General features: G+C 43.8%; 1 protein-coding gene across 2 annotated transcripts in view; it reads left to right on the top strand.

The window, feature by feature from the left end:
* Positions 1-21,011, top strand: part of ptn (pleiotrophin) — a 132,945-nt gene that overhangs the window by 76,354 nt on the left and 35,580 nt on the right. For both annotated transcript variants that reach the window (XM_061912007.1, XM_061912008.1), the window contains exons 2-3: positions 6,326-6,420; positions 10,464-10,637. In XM_061912007.1, coding sequence (XP_061767991.1) covers positions 6,326-6,420; positions 10,464-10,637 — 269 coding nt within the window. The remainder of the gene's footprint in view (positions 1-6,325; positions 6,421-10,463; positions 10,638-21,011) is intronic.

The raw sequence follows: 21,011 nt of genomic DNA, 5'->3' as shown, positions 1-21,011 counted from the left end.
TCCACTGGTCCCTATAGTCAGCTCGCCCTCATCAATTGCAGGTGTGCAGATTGACTCATGGTGTGCAGGCTTGTAGCTGCGTGGGCGTGCTGCGCTTAGCGTGTCCGCAGGTCCTCTGGGCGGTCTCGCAGCGGAGGAAGACGCAGACTGCGCGTGTGCCGCAACAAGTATCAGTACAATTAGAAGTACAGCAGTAAAATACAGTACCAGTGCAAGGTCAGATAGTATAACAGTATATACAGTATGTACAGTATAGGAAACAACAAATATTAAGGTGTTTACATTTCTTTGGCAGTTGAGTAGTGACAGTAATATGAACAAAGGTAATGGAACAGTATGACTTCTTTATACTCTTGTTTTACATACACTTGAGTCGTGTACTTCAAGAGACAATGTTGGACTTCACTGTTAGCCGGCTTCAAAATTTAGCGTTATAGCCGCGATGTTAGCTGGTATTAAAGTTAGCCTTATAGCCGCAGTGTAATCTGGCATACAAGCACTGTAGCTGTTATTTTAGCTGGCTTTATTGTTGGCATATTAACTGTGATGTTAGCTAGCTTCACTGTTATCAAAATAACTATGACGCAATCTGGTTTTACTATTAGCATAATAACTACAATGTTAGTTGGCTTCCTTAGTTAGCTGGATTAATCTTTTTTAGCATTGTGGCTGCTGTTTTAGCTGGCTAACATGCAATTATAGCTGTGATGTTAGCTAGCTTCACTGTTATAATTACTATGATATTTACTTGTTTCACTGTAAGCATAATATAAACAACATTAGCTAGTTTTACGTTACCATTGTAGCTATGATGTTAACTAGCTTCACCAATATAATTACTATAATGTTAACTTGTTTCAGTGTTAGCATAATATAAACAACATTAGCTAGTTTAATGCTACCGTTATAGCTGTAATGTTAGCTTGCTTCACTGTTAGCATAATATTAAACAACATTAGCTAGTTTTACGTTACCATTGTAGCTAATTTTGTTTATATTTTGCTAACAGTAAAACAAGTTAACATAGCAGTAATTATAACGATGAAGCTAGCTAACGTCATAGCTATCATGGTAACATCCATCCATCCATCCATTCTCTACCACGCGTCCCTTTCGGGGTCGCCAGCTAATTTCGTTTGTATTATGCTAACAGTGAAACAAGTTCGCAGTAATTATAATGATGAAGCTAGCTAATGTCATAGCTATCATGGTAACATCAGACATCAGACATCTCTAATTGGAGCACTCCAAGTCGCTCTGGAGAAAGACCCAAGCGACATTGTCGTCTCTCGCAGGACATTTATAACGAAGTCCCGGCTCAACGTCCCCAGAGTGACCCCAGACGGCGTCTCATCTTGTTAAAAAAAACGAATACTATCCCTTTCATGCCGTCTTCTTTGCTCCGAGACGTCTCCCCGTATGAAAAAAGTGGCAATTAATCCTGGCGTTTGCATCAAATCACAAGTTTAACAACTCATTACGGCCTTCAAGCGAGACACCGATCAAACCTCAGCTCCGATCAAAGTGTCAAAGTTAATGGAAATTCATCACTGCTCCGAGTCGACGTACCTTTAATCAAAAGTGACACCGCCGTCTGCCTACTTTCCCTGCAGCGTGACAACGGGATTCTTATTTATTTATCCATTCTTCTCAGGATGGATGAAACGTCTTAACTTGCAGAGATCTAAAGTAATTTTGCTGCAACTTTAAGGAAGGAAAATGACTGTCTGCTAAACTCCCTTGTGGTTTTTAAACCTAAATGAACAAATCATTAATAGGTGAACGCTCCAAAGCATTCACACATATGGGTTTCGACATCAAAATTAATCTATTTATTAAACTTCTTCAACTTCTTCTTCTTCTTCTCCAGATTTGTCGCGCTTCTCCTTTCACATTTTTTACCCGATTCAAACTATTCCAACTTCAAACTGTTCATCCTTGACCATTTCCAAAAAATCCCAGATTTCCCATAATTCCAGGTTTTCCGGGACATTTTTACCAATCAAAGTGAATTGGCCATTTTTCAAACTTACACTATTTCTAAATTTTTCAACCGATTCAAACCATTCCACCAGTCTGGAAATTTAAACGACCTTTTTTTCCAAGCTAAAAGCAAATCCAGGATTTTCCAGAATTCCTGGTATTCCAAAGCCCTATTTCCACCCTTTTTTCTGTTGACTACTCCTTCCACATTTTTTAACGCATTTCAACTAGACATGTCTGATAATGGCTTTTATTGCCGATATCCGATATCCCGATATTGTCCAACTCTTAATTACCGATACCGATATATACAGTAGTGGAATTAACACGTCTTCCTATGAGGAAGCATTGCCTGGGGAGTCTGTGGTGGACACTCCTATTTCTGGGGCTGAGGTTGCTAAGGTAGTTTTAAAAGCTCCTCGGTGGCGAGGCCCCAGGGGTGGATGAGATCCGCCCGAGTTCCTTAAGGCTGTAGATGCTGTGGGGCTCTCTTGGTTGACAAGACTCTGCAGCATCGCGTGGACATCGGGGGCGGTGCCTCTGGATTGGCAGACCGGGGTGGTGGTTCCTCTCTTTAAGAAGGGGGACCGGAGGGTGTGTTCCAACTATCGTGGGATCACACTCCTCAGCCTTCCCGGTAAGGTTTATTCAGGTGTACTGGAGAGGAGGCTACGTCGGATAGTCCAACCTCGGATTCAGGAGGAACAGTGTGGTTTTCGTCCTGGTCGTGGAACTGTGGACCAGCTCTATACTCTCGGCAGGGTTCTTGAGGGTGCATGGGAGTTTGCCCAACCAGTCTACATGTGCTTTGTGGACTTGGAGAAGGCATTGGACCGTGTCCCTCGGGAAGTCTTGTGGGGAGTGCTCAGAGAGTATGGGGTACCGGACTGTCTTATTGTGGCAGTCCGGTCCCTGTATGATCAGTGTCAGAGCTTGGTCCGCATTGCCGGCAGTAAGTCGAACACATTTCCAGTGAGGGTTGGACTCCGCCAAGGCTGTCCTTTGTCACCCATTCTGTTCATAACTTTTATGGACCGAATTTCTAGGCGCAGTCAAGGCGTTGAGGGGTTCCGGTTTGGTGGCCGCGGGATTAGTTCTCTGCATTTTGCAGATGATGTGGTCCTGATGGCTTCATCTGGCCGGGATCTTCAGCTCTCACTGGATCGGTTCGCAGCCGAGTGTGAAGCGGCCGGAATGAGAATCGGCACCTCCAAGTCCGAGTCCATGGTTCTCTCCCAGAAAAAAGGTGGAGTGCCATCTCCGGGTTGGGGAGGAGACCCTGCCCCAAGTGGAGGAGTTCAAGTACCTAGGAGTCTTGTTCACGAGTGAGGGAAGAGTGGATGGTGGGATCGACAGGCGGATCGGTGCGGCGTCTTCAGTAATGCGGACGTTGTACCGATCCGTTGTGGTGAAGAAGGAGCTGAGCCGGAAGGCAAAGCTCTCAATTTACCGGTCGATCTACGTTCCCATCCTCACCTATGGTCATGAGCTTTGGGTCATGACCGAAAGGATAAGATCACGGGTACAAGCGGCCCAAATGAGTTTCCAGGTCTCTCCCTTAGAGATAGGGTGAGAAGCTCTGCCATCCGGGAGGAACTCAAAGTAAAGCCGCTGCTCCTCCACATGGAGAGGAGCCAGATGAGGTGGTTCGGGCATCTGGTCAGGATGCCACCCGAACGCCTCCCTAGGGAGGTGTTTAGGGCACGTCCAACCGGTAGGAGGCCACGGGGAAGACCCAGGACACGTTGGGAAGACTATGTCTCCCGGCTGGCCTGGGAACGCCTCGGGATCCCCCGGGAAGAGCTAGACGAAGTGGCTGGGGAGAGGGAAGTCTGGGTTTCCCTGCTTAGGCTGTTGCCCCCGTGACCCGACCTCGGATAAGCGGAAGAAGATGGATGATGGATGGAATTAACACATTATTATGCCTAATTTAGTTGTGATGCCCTGCTGGATGCATTAAACCAGTGGCTCTTAACCTGGGTTTGATTGAATCCTAGGGCTTCGGTGAGTCGGCCTCAGGGGTTCGGCAGAGCAAGACACACCCGACTCATCGTGTAAATAAAAACTTGTCCCTCTCGGCGTATCATGGATACCCCCTGAAAATGTTCCCTCTAATTTTCCATATTTGTGAGCAAACGCAAAAACTTGAGTGGAGCGCATGTGAGCCACATCATAACAAGTTCAATGTTGTATTATTATAATCAAAAGACAGCAGTCATTCCCATGATATTATTTTGCAATATAAGTGTTTTGTCGCACTTAAAAGGACTATAACATATTGTTTTTCATGAGCTGTGTACGAGTATTATATGTTTGGGTGGGGGGTCCTGCTTCGGAAACAATGTGTACCCCTTTCAGATATCGCATTTAGTTTCCAATAAAACACGGGCCAAATTCACACAATATTTACGGATTTTACACACACATAAGTGAATGCAAGTCATACTTGGTCAACAGCCATACAGGTCACACTGAGGGTGGCCGTAGAAACAACTTTAACACTGTTACAAATATGCGCCACACTGTGAACCCACACCAAACAAGAATGACAAACACATTTCGGGAGAACATCCGCACCGTAACACAACATAAATACAACAGAAGAAATACCCAGAACCCCAGCGCCCCACTAACTTTTATCCCACGCTACCACCAAACCCCACTCCCTAGCTTGTTCAATATTCAATGCAAAACCTGTTTGGGTCCTCTTAAAAGGTTAATTTGTTCAACCTTGGCCCGCGGCTTTGTTCACTTTAAAATGTTGGCCCACTCTGTATTTGAGTTTGACACCCCTGCACTAAAACAGTCACATGTTGCACAATGAGATGTAAACATGGGATTATGTGTACTGTACATTCCTGTAACTTTCAGTTTCTAAAATATAACTTCATTAGTATTTCTTTAATATAATAATATCATTTTATGATTACGGTTCGGTGAATTCGCATTTGAAAATGGTGGGGTTCAGTACCTCCAACACGGTTAAGAACCACTGCATTAAACAATGTAACAAGGTTTTACAAAATAAATTAGCTTAAGTTATGGAAAGTCACAATATACATTTTTTTTTTTAACATGCCTCAAAACATCAGCTTGGAATTTGGGACATGCTCTCCCTGAGAGAGCATGAGGTGGTTGAGGTGGGCAGGGCAGTTGGAGGGGGATTCGGGGGTAGAGGGGTGGTGTATATTGTAGCGTCCTGGAAGAGTTAGTGCTGCAAGGGGTTCTTGGGTATTTGTTCTGGTTTGTTTATGTTGTATTACGGTGCGGATGTTCCCCCGAAATGTGTTTGTCATTCTTGTTTGGTGTGGGTTCACAGTGTGGCGCATATTTGTAACAGTGTTAAAGTTGTTTATACGGCCACCCTCAGTGTGACCTGTATGGCTGTTGACTAAGTATGCCTTGCATTTACTTGTGTGTGTGAAAAGCCGCAGATATTATGTGACAGGGCCGGCACGTAAAGAAAGTACCTTTAAGGTTTATTGTTGCTTTGTACTCCTCCCTATGTCTGTGTACACAGCGGCATTTTAAAAAGTCATACATTTTAAATTTTTAAACCGATACCGATAAATTCCGATATTACATTTTAAAACATTTATCGGCCGATAATATCGGCAGACCGATACCAAATTTAAACTGTTCCACCGTCCCAACATTCCTCTTAATCAGGACAAAAAACAAAGTTGTTTTTTGAACAGGAAAAATTCCTGGTTTTTCCGAAATTCCAACACGTTTCTACTTCGACATTTCTCGACCGATTTGAACTATTCCAACACCAACCATTTTACCTCATTCAGACCATTCAAGTATTTTTTTGGGTTTTTTTTTACCATTTTCAAAAAAAAAAAAAAAAAAGAAAGAAAAATCCCGCTTTTTTCAAAATTCCCAAATTTTTGAGAAATTCCCATTGTAATCAATGGGAGGTTCTTCAAAGTTCTACAACTCCCACACTTTTCATATGATTCCAACTGTTCCATCTTCAAAATATTCAGCCTCTTTGGGAATTGTGCGCTCTGATTAAAAAATAAAAAAAATAAAAATTCCAGGATTTCAGTTCAAATTCCGCATTGGAGCATTCACACGCAATTCCTTCAGGAATTGCCTCATCTAGTTATTACATTATAATATTTATTTGCAAAGAGTACACATTTTGAAGTTCATAATAAATAAAACATGTTGAATATATTAGTGATGCTTTCAATGAATGCTTACTTAAAAAAATATGTCTATTATTTTTAGTACAATATTTGTTTTGTCATTATTAATCTGTTCATGTAATATGTATTGACTTTAGAAATCTGGTTAATTCCAATAAATTGTCTAAAAATGTGTTTTTTTGCAGGATGTATGTGCAAAAGCAATGGACGCGGGCGGCCATGATGGCCGTGCTGGTGCTGACGGCCATGGCGGCCGAGGGCGGCAAGTCTGAGAAACAAGGCAAGGAAACAACCGCCACATTTGTACGAAAACACTGTTGTGTTTTATTTATAGGAAGCGTGCTAAAAACCCTCCGGAGAGAACAGCACGTGTTTAATCACGTTATACAACATGTCTGAAAAGGCGTAGGAAGAAGTCGAGTTATTCTAATCTTACCCTTTCTTCATGACCTTTTAATGACTGATACTTTGTTCACTTAGTGGTGTTAATTAGATAATAATAAACCACTTGAGTCAGCACAATCCAAAGATATCAGACACTCGTGCATTCATCATTCACTGGCACATGCATGAATTTAGGATAAACGGTATCAGACATTATGGCATTCATTGGATAATATACTGTAAAACATACATAAACGTAGGCTAAATGATATCTGACATTGGCTTTCATTAGATAATATAAAATGTAGATTATCCTAGGACAGGGGTCGGCAACCTTTACCACTCAAAGAGCCATTTTGGCCCATTTCCCAAAATTAAGAAAACAATGATAGCCGCAACCATTCTTGCGAATATCTGCTGATGGCCACTCAGTTAACAATAATGAGGGCGTGCTATGAAGCCATTGCCAACATGTACCAACAGCGTGCCAGCCCAGTAACATGTCGTGTGTGGCTTCCGCAGATACACGTACACGACTGCAAGGCATGTAGTCAACAGCCATACAGGTTACACTGAAGGTTTTGATACAAACAACTTTAACACTCTTACTAATATGCGCCACACCGTGAACCCACACCAAATAAGAATGACAAACACATTTAGGAAGAACATCCGCACTGTAACACGTTATAAACGCAACATAACAATTACCCAGAATCCCACGCATCCATGACTCTTCTTGGCTATATTATACACCCCGCTAGCACCAAACCCCGCGCCCCTCCGTGCGTCGGTTGAGGTGGGCGGGGTTGGAGAAGCGGGGTGTATGATATAGCCAAGAATAGTCATGGATGCGTGGGATTCTGGGTATTTGTTATGTTGCGTTTATAATGTGTCACAGTGCGGATGTTCTCCCGAAATGTGTTTGTTATTCTTGTTTGGTGTGGGTTCACGGTGTGGCGCATATTAGTAAGAGTGTTAAAGTTGTTTGTATCACAACCTTCAGTGTAACCTGTATAGCTGTTGACCATGTATGCCTTGCAATCTCGTACGTGACGTGTGACGATAGAAGCATCGAAATGCATGCGTCCGACAAGCAAGCAGATAGCATGGTGTAAAAGCGGGCGCTATGACGTGTTGTAGAGGACATTCAAAGTAAAGCCATCACGGCACGCCCTCTATATTGTAGTCCGAGTGAAAATCGGAGAATGTTAACCCCGGGTGATTTCCGGGAGAGGCATCAAAATCCGGAAACCCCCCGAAACGATCGGGGTGGTCGGCGATTATGCAGCTGAGCCGCGGGTTGCCGACCCCTGTCCTAGGACAAATGATATCAGACACTGGGATTCATTGGATAGTATGATACTTACATGATTTTAGTATGAATATTATCAGACACTGCCATTAATTAGATTATATAATACATTTAAGATCAAATGTCTGACACTGGTATTCATTACATCGTAATAAAAAAATGAGGATAAATTATATCAAACACTGGAATTTTATTGGAGAATATTATGCATAAATACATTTAGTATAAATGGTATCAGACACTGCCATTAATTAGAAGATATAATACAAAAATACATTTAGGATGGATTATATCAGACACGCGCCCTGCGATGAGGTGGCGACTTGTCCAGGGTGTACACCGCCTTCCGCCCGGTTGTAGCTGAGCTAGGCACCAGCGCTCCCCGTAACTCCAATTTTGGATCGCGGGGGTGCTGTAGCCAATCTCAGCTGCATTTGGGTAATCCATCCATCCATCCATTTCCTACCGCTTATTCCCTTTGGGCTCGCGGGGGGCGCTGGTGCCTATCTCAGCTACAATTGAGCGGAAGGCGGTGTACACCCTGGACAAGTCGCCACCTCATCACAGAGCCAACACAGATAGACAGACAACATTCACACTCACATTCACACACTAGGGACCATTTAGTGTTGCCAATCAACCTATCCCCAGGTGCATGTCTTTGGAGGTGGGAGGGGCCTATCCCCAGGTGCATGTCTTTGGAGGTGGGAGGGGCTTATCCCCAGGTGCATGTCTTTGGAGGTGGGAGGGGCCTATCCCCAGGTGCATGTCTTTGGAAGTGGGAGGAAGCCGGAGTACCCGGAGGGAACCCACACAGTCACGGGGAGAACATGCAAACTCCACACAGAAAGATCCCGAGCCTGGATTTGAACCCTGGACTGCAGGACCTACGTATTGTGAGGTAGACGCACTAACCCCTCTGCCACCGTGAAGCCCCTCAGTTGTTTATGTGAGAGCATTTCAATAAGTGTATGTAAGAGGTCATTCTGAATAATGTCCCTAACGGCCCCTCATATATTGCAGCTGCCTTTAGCCACACAAACACACGGTGATTCCTTGTTTAAAATCCCCAAAGGTGAAGCTTTACTATGGATCAGAGCGGACAAGCGAACATGGATCCCGACCACTTGTCAACAGGCAGGTTTCGGTGAGAAAATTGTGTTAAAAAGTCGCCTCTTACCGGAGATCTGTGGAGTTTGCGCCAGTGTTAATTTTGTTGACGAAACATTTCGGTGAGAGAATTGTGGTAATAAGTCGGCGATTATCGTAGACATCAGCGGCGCTTGCGCCCTGCTCCAGCTGCGTGGCTTTCCTCAGAGACACAGGCGGTCACCACACCCGTGGCCACACCCCTCCGACTTTCAGGTACGATATAATCTCACTAAAACACTAGTAACACAATAAGCAGATAAGGGATTTTCCAGAATTATCCTAGTAAATGTGTCTAATAACATCTGAATCGCTCCCACTGCAATCGCCTTTTATTTTTCTTCACTCTCATTATCCTCATCCAAGAATCTTTCATCCTTACTCAAATTAAATAAATAAATGGGTTGTACTTGTATAGCGCTTTTCTACCTTCAAGGTACTCAAAGCGCTTTGACACTACTTCCACATTTACCCATTCACACACACATTCACACACTGATGGAGGGAGCTGCCATGCAAGGCGCCAATCAGCACCCATCAGGAGCAAGGGTGAAGTGTCTTGCTCAGGACACAACGGACGTGACGAGGTTGGTACTAGGTGGGATTTGAACCGGGGACCCTCGGGTTGTGCACGGCCACTCTTCCGCTACATTGTCGCTTTCTCGGTCCGAATCGCTCTCGCTGCTGGTGGCCATGATTGTAAACAATGTTCAGATGTGAGGAGCTCCACAACCCGTGACGTCACGTGCACATGGTCTGCTACTTCCGGTACAGGCAAGGCTTTTTTATTAGCGACCAAAAGTTGTGAACTTTATCGTCGATGTTCTCGACTAAATCCTTTCAGCAAAAATATGGCAATATGGCGAAATGATCAAGTATGAGACATAGAATGGACCTGCTATCCCCGTTTAAATAAGAAAATCTCATTTCAGTAGGCCTTTATGGAGTGTACAGTGAATAAATTGAGAAAAGGAAGTTAACAAAAGTGTGGTATGTAAAGGAAAAGGGGTAGGACTGAATAAACTCCTTCTTCCTACCCTTTTTTTGAACATGTTGAGAAGAGAGACTTGAAATAATGATGCATCATGTTGTAATTGTATGCATGTTCCAAATAAACTCAAACTCGTATTTTCTGCTGAGTCATATTCCTGCTCTGCTGCGGACAAGCAAAGTTGCACACATTTTATTTCCCTAAAATGCTTGCTTATGTTAAACAGCAACACAAGTGGAGTAAAATATCATTACCATAAACAGATGTTGGGAGTGGAGTAATTGTGTCTCCTTTGAGGATTGAGTTCAAAACAAATAGCCTGCAAGAAAAAGGCAGCTAAGTGGGATCATCCCACTCGGGCAAATTAAAGATGATTCATATTCCGCCGCAAAGCTTCATTTGCATGTCGAATTAGCATCAAAGCGACACAATGCTGTACTCTTAAACGCTCCTGTTGTCAGCCCCGCTGTTGCCGTCTGTGCAGGCAAGAAGGAGCGCAAGTCGGACTGCGGCGAGTGGCAGTGGAGCGTCTGCGTGGCCAACGAGGGCGACTGCGGCCTGGGCACCCGCGAGGGGACACGCACCGGCACCGACTGCAAGCAGACCATCAAGACGCAGCGCTGCAAGATCCCCTGCAACTGGAAGAAGAAGTTTGGAGGTATACGCTCTGTATTAAATACAAACCCTCGTTTCCATATGAGTTGGGAAATTGTGTTAGATGTAAATATAAACAGAATACAATGATTTGCAAATCCTTTTCAAGCCATATTCAGTTGAATATGCTACAAAGACAACATATTTGATGTTCAAACTGATTAACATATTTTTTTTTGTGCAAATAATCATAAACTTTATAATTTTATCCCTGCAACACGTGACAAAGAAGTTGGGAAAGGTGGCAATAAATTCTGATAAAGTTGCGGAGTGCTCATCAAACACTTATTTGCAACATCCCACAGGTGTGCAGGCTAATTGGGAACAGGTGGGTGCCATGATTGGGTACAAAAGCAGCTTCCATGAAATGCTAAGTAATTCACAAACAAGGATGGGGCGAGGGTCACCACTTTGTAAACAAATTGTCGAACAGTTTTAGAACAACATTTCTCAACGAGCTATTGCAAGGAATTTAGGGATTTTACCATCTACGGTCCGTAAAATCATCAAAAGGTTCTGAGAATCTGGAGAAATCACTGCACGTAAGCGATGATATTAAGGACTTTTGACCCCTCAGGCGGTACTGCATCAAAAACCGACATCAGTGTGTAAAGGATATCACCACAGAGGCTCAGGAACACTTTATAAAACCACTGTCAGTAACTACAGTTGGTCGCTACTTCTGTAAGTGCAAGTTAAAACTCTACTATGCAAAGCGAAAGCCATTTATCAACAACCCCCAGGAACGCCGCCGGCTTGGCTGGGCCCGAGCTCATCTAAGATGGACTGATGCAAAGTGGAAAAGTGTTCTGTGGTCTGACGAGTCCACATTTTAAATTATATTTGGAAACTGTGGCCGTGGTGTCCTCTGGAACAAAGAAGAAAATAACCATTCGGATTGTTATAGGTGCAAATTTCAAAAGCCAGCATCTGTGATGGTATGGGGGTGTATTAGTGCCCAAGGCATGGGTAACTTACACATCTGTGAAGGCACCATTAATGGAGTGCAGGCTAATTGGGAACAGGTGGGTGCCATGATTGGGAATAAAAGCAGCTTCCATGAAATGCTCAGTTTAATAACAACATTTCTTAACGAGTAATTACAAGGAATGTAGGGATTTTACCATCTACGGTCCGTGATATCATCAAAAGGTTCAGAGAATCTGGAGAAATCACTGCACGTACGCGATGATCTTACGGACATTTGATCCCTCAGGCGGTACTGCATCAAAAAGTGACATCAGTGTGTATAGAATATCACCACATGGGCTCAGGAACACTTCAGAAAACCACTGTCAGTAACTACAGTTCGTTGCTACATCTGTCAGTGCAAGTTAAAACTCTACTATGCAAATAGAAAGCCATTTATCAACAACACCCAGAAACGCTGCCGGCTTCGCTGGGCCCAAATTCATCTAAGATGGACTGTTGCAAAGTGGAAAAGTGTTCTGTGGTCTGACGAGTCCATGTTTCAAATTATTTTTGGAAACTGTGGACGTCGTGTCCTCTGGAACAAAGAAGAAAAGAACCATCCGGATTGTTATAGGCACAAAGTTCAAAAGCCAGCATCTGTGATGGTATGGGGGTGTATTAGTGCCCAAGGCATGGGTAACTTACACATCTGTGAAGGCACCATTAATGCTGAAAGGTCCATACAGGTTTTGGAGCAACATATGTTGTCATCCAAGCAACGTTATCATGGACGCCCCTGCTTATTTCAGCAAAACAATCCCAAGCCACGTGTTACAACAGCGTGGTTTCGTAGTAAAAGAGTGCGGGTACTTTCCTGGCCCGCCTGCAGTCCAGACATGTCTCCCATGGAAAATGTGTGGCGCATTATGAAGCCTAAAATACGACAACAAGACCCCGGACTGTTGAACAGGATGGACCGCTCGCCTGTATCGGTTGGGGACATCTCTACGCTGCTGATCCGCTTGAGATGAATTCCTGTGGACGGGACTCTCGCTGCTGTCTTGGAGCCACTATGGATTGAACTTTCACAGTATCATGTTGGACCCGCTCGACATCCATTGCTTTCGGTCCCCTAGAGGGGGGGGGTTGCCCACATCTGAGGTCCTCTCCAAGGTTTCTCATAGTCAGCATTGTCCCTGGCGTCCCACTGGATGTGAATTCTCCCTGCCCACTGGGTGTGAGTTTTCCTTGCCCTTTTGTGGGTTCTTCCGAGGATGTTGTAGTCGTAATGATTTGTGCAGTCCTTTGAGACATTTGTGATTTGGGGCTATATAAATAAACATTGATTAATTGATTGATTGATTAAGCTCTACATAAAACAAGAATGAGAAAGAATTCCACTTTCAAAGCTTCAACAATTACTTTCCTCAGTTCCCAAACGTTTATTGAGTGTTGTCAAAAGAAAAGGTGACGTAACACAGTGGTGAACATGCCCTTTCCCAACTACTTTGGCACGTGTTGCAGCCATACAATTCTAAGTTAATTATTATTTGGAAAGAAAAAAAAAAGTTTATGAGTTTGAACATCAAATATGTTGTCTTTGTAGTGCATTCAATTGAATATGGGTTGAAAAGGATTTGTAAATAATTGTATTCCATTTATATTTACATCTAACACAATTTCCCAACTCGTATGGAAAGGGGGTTCGTAGAAACTTTATCAAATAAGAAAACAGACATTAAGGTTATATGGTAAAGTGTCTACCTCAGCAGGCGCAAGACATCGATGCAACGTTGATTACACATAAAAGTCAACTAAAACTGACTTTGAAACAAAGTTACAAAATAGTTGCATTTGTAAACTGAGTACATTGATGGTTGGGAAATGACCACATTTTAAAAGTCGACTCAGCGTCACAACCTGACATTGAATAAACGTCAAAAATGATGTTTCTACGTTGTTAAGTTAAAAGTTAAAGTACCAATGATTGTCACACACACACTAGGTGTGGCGAAACTATTTCCTGCATTTTGACACATCACCCTTGATCACCCCCTGGGAGGTGAGGGGAGCCCGGGAATAATTTCTGGTGATTTAACCCCCAATTCCAACCTTTGATGCTGAGTGTCATACAGGGAGGTAATGGCTCCCATTTTTATAGTCTTTGGTATGAACTTCCTGGCAGTAAGTCGGACACATTTCCAGTGAGGGTTGGACTCCACCAAGGCTGTCCTTTGTCACCGATTCTGTTCATAACTTTTATGGACAGAATTTCTAGGCGCAGTCAAGGCGTTGAGGGGTTCCGGTTTGGTGACCGCAGGATTAGGTCTCTGCTTTTTGCAGATGATGTGGTCCTGATGGCTTCATCTGACCGGGATCTTCAGCTCTCGCTGGATCGGTTCGCAGCCGAGTGTGAAGCGACCGGAATGAGAATCAGCACCTCCAAGTCCGAGTCCATGGTTCTCGCCCGGAAAAGGGTGGAGTGCCATCTCCGGGTTGGGGAGGAGACCCTGCCCCAAGTGGAGGAGTTCAAGTACCTAGGAGTCTTGTTCACGAGTGAAGGAAGAGTGGATGGTGAGATCGACAGGCGGATCGGTGCGGCGTCTTCAGTAATGCGGACGTTGTATCGATCCGTTGTGGTGAAGAAGGAGCTGAGCCGGAAGGCAAAGCTCTCAATTTACCGGTCGATCTACGTTCCCATCCTCACCTATGGTCATGAGCTTTGGGTCATGACCGAAAGGATAAGATCACGGGTACAAGCGGCCCAAATGAGTTTCCTCCGCCGTGTGGCGGGTCTCTCCCTTAGAGATAGGGTGAGAAGCTCTGCCATCCGGGAGGAACTCAAAGTAAAGCCGCTGCTCCTCCACATGGAGAGGAGCCAGATGAGGTGGTTCGGGCATCTGGTCAGGATGCCACCCGAACGCCTCCCTAGGGAGGTGTTTAGGGCACGTCCAACCGGTAGGAGGCCACGGGGAAGACCCAGGACACGTTGGGAAGACTATGTCTCCCGGCTGGCCTGGGAACGCCTCGGGATCCCCCGGGAAGAGCTAGACGAAGTGGCTGGGGAGAGGGAAGTCTGGGTTTCCCTGCTTAGGCTGTTGCCCCCGCGACCCGACCTCGGATAAGCGGAAGATGATGGATGGATGGATGGATGGTTTCAACTCATGACCTACCAATCTCAGGGCGGATACTGTAACCCAGTGGTTCTTAACCTGGGTTCGATCCAACCCTAGGGGTTCGGTGAGTCGGCCTCAGGGGTTTGGCGGAGTTCAAAACACACCTGACTCATCGTGTAAATACAAACTTTTCCCTATCAGCGTATTATGCATACTCCTAAACAATGTTCCCTCTAACGTTCCATCTGATTTGCAGATGTGTAATTAGTTGTGGGTTCATGCACTGTGTTGGTTTTGTTCTTTGAACAAGGTGATGTTCATGCATGGTTCATTTTGTGCACCAGTAAAAAACATACAACTTTGTCTTGAATTTGAAAAAATAAAAATAAAAATCACTAAAGCAGGGTTCGGCGAATGCACATATGAAACTGGTGGGGTTCGATACCTCCAACAAGGTTAAGAACCACTGCTCTAGCCACAAGGACACTGAACAGGTTGTACAGTGGGGCAAAAAAGTATTTAGTCAGCCAGCGATTGTGCAAGTTCTCCAACTCAAAATGATGACAGAGGTCTGTAATTTTCATCATAGGTACACTTCAACTGTGAGAGACAGAATGTGAAAAAAAAATCCAGGAATTCACATTGTAGGAATTTTAAAGAATTTATTTGTAAAGTATTTGGTCAACCATTCAAAGCTCTCACTGATGGAAGGAGGTTTTGGCTCAAAATCTCACGATACATGGCCCCATTCATTCTTTCCTTAACACGGATCAATCGTCCTGTCCTCTTAGCAGAAAAACAGCCCCAAAGCATGATGTTTCCACTCCCATGCTTCACAGTAGGTGTGGTGTTCTTGGGATGCAACTCAGTATTCTTCTTCTTCCAAACATGACGAGATGAGTTTATACCAAAATTAGGGGTGTAACGGTACACAAAAATTTCGGTTCGGTACGTACCTCGGTTTAGAGGTCACGGTTCGGTTCATTTTCGGTACAGTAAGAAAACAACAAAATAAAAAAATGTTGGTTATTTATTTACCAAATATGTAAACAATGGCTTTATCCTTTTAACATTGGGAACACTACAATAATTCTGCCCACGTTAATCCACATTAAACTGTCTCAAGTTGTTGCTTAGATGAAAAAAAATTACACAACATTTCTTCTACATATAAAAAGTGCAACATTAAACAGTTTCAAGTCAACTCATCATGCTTAATTTATTACAGCATTGGGGAAGCCTGTAGAAGATTGTTTATTATGTAAATGTATCAACATGTGATAGCAGGGACCCTGCTATTCAAAACTAGGCTGCTACATTACTAATGATTCATGTAACTATAGCTGAAAATTCATCCCTGACCACCGTGGAGTTATGTAGACTTTATGATGCACTTGAATTATTTTATACACTATCAGAGACAGAAACTCTTCATTTAATATAATGTCCTTTTTTCAATCAATCAATCAATGTTTATTTATATAGCCCCAAATCACAAATGTCTCAAAGGACTGCACAAATCATTACGACTACAACATCCTCGGAAGAAACCACAAAAGGGCAAGGAAAACTCACACCCAGTGGGCAGGGAGAATTCACATCCAGTGGGACGCCAGTGACAATGCTGACTATGAGAAACCTTGGAGAGGACCTCAGATATGGGCAACCCCCCCCCCCCTCTAGGGGACCGAAAGCAATGGATGTCGAGCGGGTCTAACATGATACTGTGAAAGTTCAATCCATAGTGGTTCCAACACAGCCGCGAGAGTTCAGTTCAAAGCGGATCCAAGACAGCAGCGAGAGTCCCGTCCACAGGAAACCATCTCAAGCGGATCAGCAGCGTAGAGATGTCCCCAACCGATACAGGCGAGCGGTTCATCCTGGGTCCCGACAAGCGGTCCATCCTGGGTCTCGACTCTGGACAGCCAGTACTTCATCCATGGTCATCGGACCGGACCCCCTCCACAAGGGAGGGGGGGACATAGGAGAAAGAAAAAAAGCGGCAGATCAACTGGTCTAAAAATGAGGTCTATTTAAAGGCTAGAGTATACAAATGAGTTTTAAGGTGAGACTTAAGTGCTTCTACTGAGGTAGCATCTCTAACTGTTACCGGGAGGGCATTCCAGAGTACTGGAGCCCGAACGGAAAACGCTCTATAGCCCGCAGACTTTTTTTGGGCTCTAGGAATCACTAATAAGCCGGAGTCTTTTGAACGCAGATTTCTTGCCGGGACATACGGTACAATACAATCGGCAAGATAGGCTGGAGCTAGACCGTGTAGTATTTTATACGTAATTAGTAAAACCTTAAAGTCACATCTTAAGTGCACAGGAAGCCAGTGCAGGTGAGCCAGTATAGGTATATATGTATGTATATATGTATATAAAGGTATATACAGTATAGGTATATATGTATGTATATATGTATATAAAGGTATATACAGTATAGGTATATATGTATGTATATATGTATATAAAGGTATATACAGTATAGGTATATATGTATGTATATATGTATATAAAGGTATATACAGTACAGGCGTAATGTGATCAAACTTTCTTGTTCTTGTCAAAAGTCTAGCAGCCGCATTTTGTACCAACTGTAATCTTTTAATGCTAGACATGGGGAGATCCGAAAATAATACGTTACAGTAATCGAGACGAGACGTAACAAACGCATGGATAATGATCTCGGCGTCTTTAGTGGACAAAATGGAGCAAATTTTAGCGATATTACGGAGATGAAAGAAGGCCGTTTTAGTAACGCTTTTAATGTGTGCCTCAAAGGAGAGAGTTGGGTCGAAGATAATACCCAGATTCTTTACAGTTTTTTGCTGCTTCAACACACTTCAATCAACACTGTCCGTAACACACGCACACACACGTGCGCACACACACACTCGCGTTGCGAGTGAGCTGAGATGCAGTTTGTTTCTAGAAGGTCAACGGGCTCATAGTGATGTTTAGAAAGTGGTTCACTTGGAATATAATTTGGGGAGGGTGAGTTGTTCCCCTGCTAAAGACCTATCTGCTCGACATCGACATTGCTGATTGGCTTTGTATGTAACCAATCAGATGGTTGTGTGGGCGGGACAATGCAGGGTGCTGTGTACAGACAGAGGCAGAACGGAGCGGAGCAGCTTGTTAAGACTTTAGCATAGGCGGCGACTTCATATGTTCGTGTGGAACTCGTTCGGTATTCCTCCGCACCGAACCAAAACCCCCGTACCGAAACGGTTCAATACAAATACACGTACCGTTACACCCCTAACCAAAATGGATACATGGATGATACAGCAGAGGTTTTGGAGAATGTCATGTGGTCAGATGAAACCAAAATAAAACTTTTTGGTATAAACCCAACTGGTCGTGTTTGGATGAAGAAGAATACTGAGTTGCATCCCAAGAACACCACACCTACTGTGAAGCATGGGGGTGGAAACATCATGCTTTGGGGCTGTTTTTCTGCTAAGGGGACAGGACGATTGATCCGTGTTAAGGAAAGAATGAATGGGGCCATGTATCGTGAGATTTTGAGCCAAAACCTCCTTCCATCAGTGAGAGCTTTGAATGGTTGACCAAATACTTATTTTCCACCATAATTTACAAATAAATTCTTTAAAATTCCTGGATTTTTTTTTTTCACATTCTGTCTCTCACAGTTGAAGTGTACCTATGATGAAAATTACAGACCTCTGTCATCATTTGAAGTGGGAGAACTTGCACAATCGCTGGCTGACTAAATACTTTTTTGCCCCACTGTATTTGTGTTGTAGAATATTGCTTGGGTTGCATCCCAAGAACACCACACCTACTGTGAAGCATGGGGGTGGAAACATCATGCTTTGGAGCTGTTTTTCTGCTAAGGGGACAGGTCGATTGATCCGTGTTAAGGAAAGAATGAATGGGGCCATGTATCCTGAGATTTGGAGCCAAAACCTCCTTCCATCAGTGAGAGCTTCGAATGGTTGACCAAATACTTATTTTCCACCATAATTTACAAATAAATTCTTTAAAATTCCTGGATTTTTTTTCCCCATTCTGTCTCTCACAGTTGAAGTGTACCTATGATGAAAATTACAGACCTCCGTCATCATTTTAAGTGGGAGAACTTGCACAATCGGTGTCCGACTAAATACTTTTTTGCCCCACTGTATTTGTGTTGTAGAATATTGCTTGGGAAATGACCAAAATTCGATGGTCAAATCAACGTCTGAACCCGACATTGATTAAACGTCATCAAAAAGCGCGTTGTTTCAACGTTATGTTTGAGTTGCTCAATGTCAGGACCTAATTGAACAAGTTTTCAACGCTGTTTTAATGTCTTGTGCCTGCTGGGACAACACTGACTGTTCACTTGTTCGGTTTGGGATGCTGTTTCGCTCCAGTGACCAGAAGCCAGCGTGCCCCCGCCCTACTGCTGTCAACCCCCCCTCCCCCCGATCCTCCTCAAGTGACTCAAACGTTTACAGTCTGACCTCACACATCTTCAACACTTGTTCCTCCTCCAGCATCAACATCATCTCCCAACAGGCTGCTTGTCTGTTCCATCCCCAAGACATGTACTTCTTTGGGAAAAGCAAAGTTACTTTCAAGTTGCCAGGAAGAATCAAACTGACGTGTTGTGATGTCCCCGAGCGGGTGGAAAAAGTTCTCTACAGCAGTTATGTCCGAACCACAGAGTTGGGTGATATTGTGAAGTGAAGTGAATTATATTTATATAGCGCTTTTCTCTAGTGACTCAAAGCGCTTTACATAGTGACACCCAATATCTAAGTTACATTTAAAGCAGTGTGGGTGGCACTGGGAGCAGGTGGGTAAAGTGTCTTGCCCAAGGACACAACGGCAGTGACTAGGATGGCAGAAGCAGGAATCGAACCTGCGACCCTTAAGTTGCTGGCATGGCCCCTCTACCAACCGAGTTGTGCTACATTTACTTAAAGGGGAACATTATCACAATTTCAAAAGGGTTAAAAACTATAAAAATCAGTTCCCAGTGGCTTGTTGTATTTTTTGAATTTTTTTTCAAAATTTTACCGGTCTCGGAATATCCCTAAAAAAAAAGCTTTAAAGTGCTTGATTTTCGCTATTTGCGATGCGACCATCCATTTCCCTGTGACGTCACACAGTGCTGCCAATGTAAACAAACAATGGGAATACCACAGCAAGATATAGCGACATTAGCTCGGATTCAGACTCGGATTTCAGCGGTTTAAGCGATTCAACAGATTACGCATGTATTGAAACAGATGGTTGGAGTATGAAAGTATTGAAGAAGAAACTGAAGCTATCGAGCGAATAGCTATTGACGCTATTCATAGCCATAGCATGGCCGAATAGCTGCGTTAGCATCGCCGGTAAAATGTGCGGACCAAACAATCAGGACTTTCGCATCTTGTGACACTGGAGCAACTTAAATCCGTCGATTGGTAAGTGTTTTTTTCACATTAAATGTGTGTGGAAGGAAACGTAATATAGTTGCAAATGCATCTGCAGGTTATCCATACATCTCTGTGCCATGTCTGCTTTAGCACCGCCGGTAAATAGCATGTTAGCATCGATTAGCTGGCAGTCAACATCAACAAAACTCACCTTTGTGATTTTGTTGACTTTATCGTTGCAAATGCATCTGCAGGTTATCCATACATCTCTCTGCCATGTCTGCTTTAGCACCGCCGGCAAATAGCATGTTAGCGTCGATTAGCGTAGCGTGTTAGCATCGATTAGCTGGCAGTCACACCGCGACCAAATAAGTCTGATTAGCACATAAGTCAACATCTACAAACAAAACTCACCTTTGTGATTTCGTTGACTTTATCGTTGCAAATGCATCTGCAGGTTATCCATACATCTCTGTGCCATGTCTGCTTTAGCACCGCCGGTAAATAGCATGTTAGCGTCGATTAGCATAGCGTGTTAGCATCGATTAGCTGGCAGTCACACCGCGACCAAATATGTCTGATTAGCACATAAGTCAACATCTACAAACAAAACTCACCTTTGTGGTTTCGTTGACTTTATCGTTGCAAATGCATCTGCAGGTTATCCATACATCTCTGTGCCATGTCTGTCATCGCCGGTAAAATGTGGAGACACTTTGGTACATTCAATGGGGGTCTGGCGGCAGACACTTTCGCATCTTCGGGCCAGTGGTGCAACTTGAATCCCTCCCTGTTAGTGTTGTTACACCCTCCGACAATACACCGACGAGGCATGATGTCTCCAAGGTTCCAAAAAATAGTCGAAAAAACGGAAAATAACAGAGATGAGACCCAATGTTTACAATGTGTTGAAAATGAATATGGCGGCTGTATTACCTCGGCGCCGTCACATTCTGACGTCATCGCAAAA

This window comes from Nerophis ophidion, linkage group LG10, assembly GCF_033978795.1.
Source record: "Nerophis ophidion isolate RoL-2023_Sa linkage group LG10, RoL_Noph_v1.0, whole genome shotgun sequence".
Classification (NCBI taxonomy): domain Eukaryota; kingdom Metazoa; phylum Chordata; class Actinopteri; order Syngnathiformes; family Syngnathidae; genus Nerophis; species Nerophis ophidion.
Note: the sequence above shows the minus strand (reverse complement) of the source record. Positions and strands in the feature narration are given on the sequence as shown.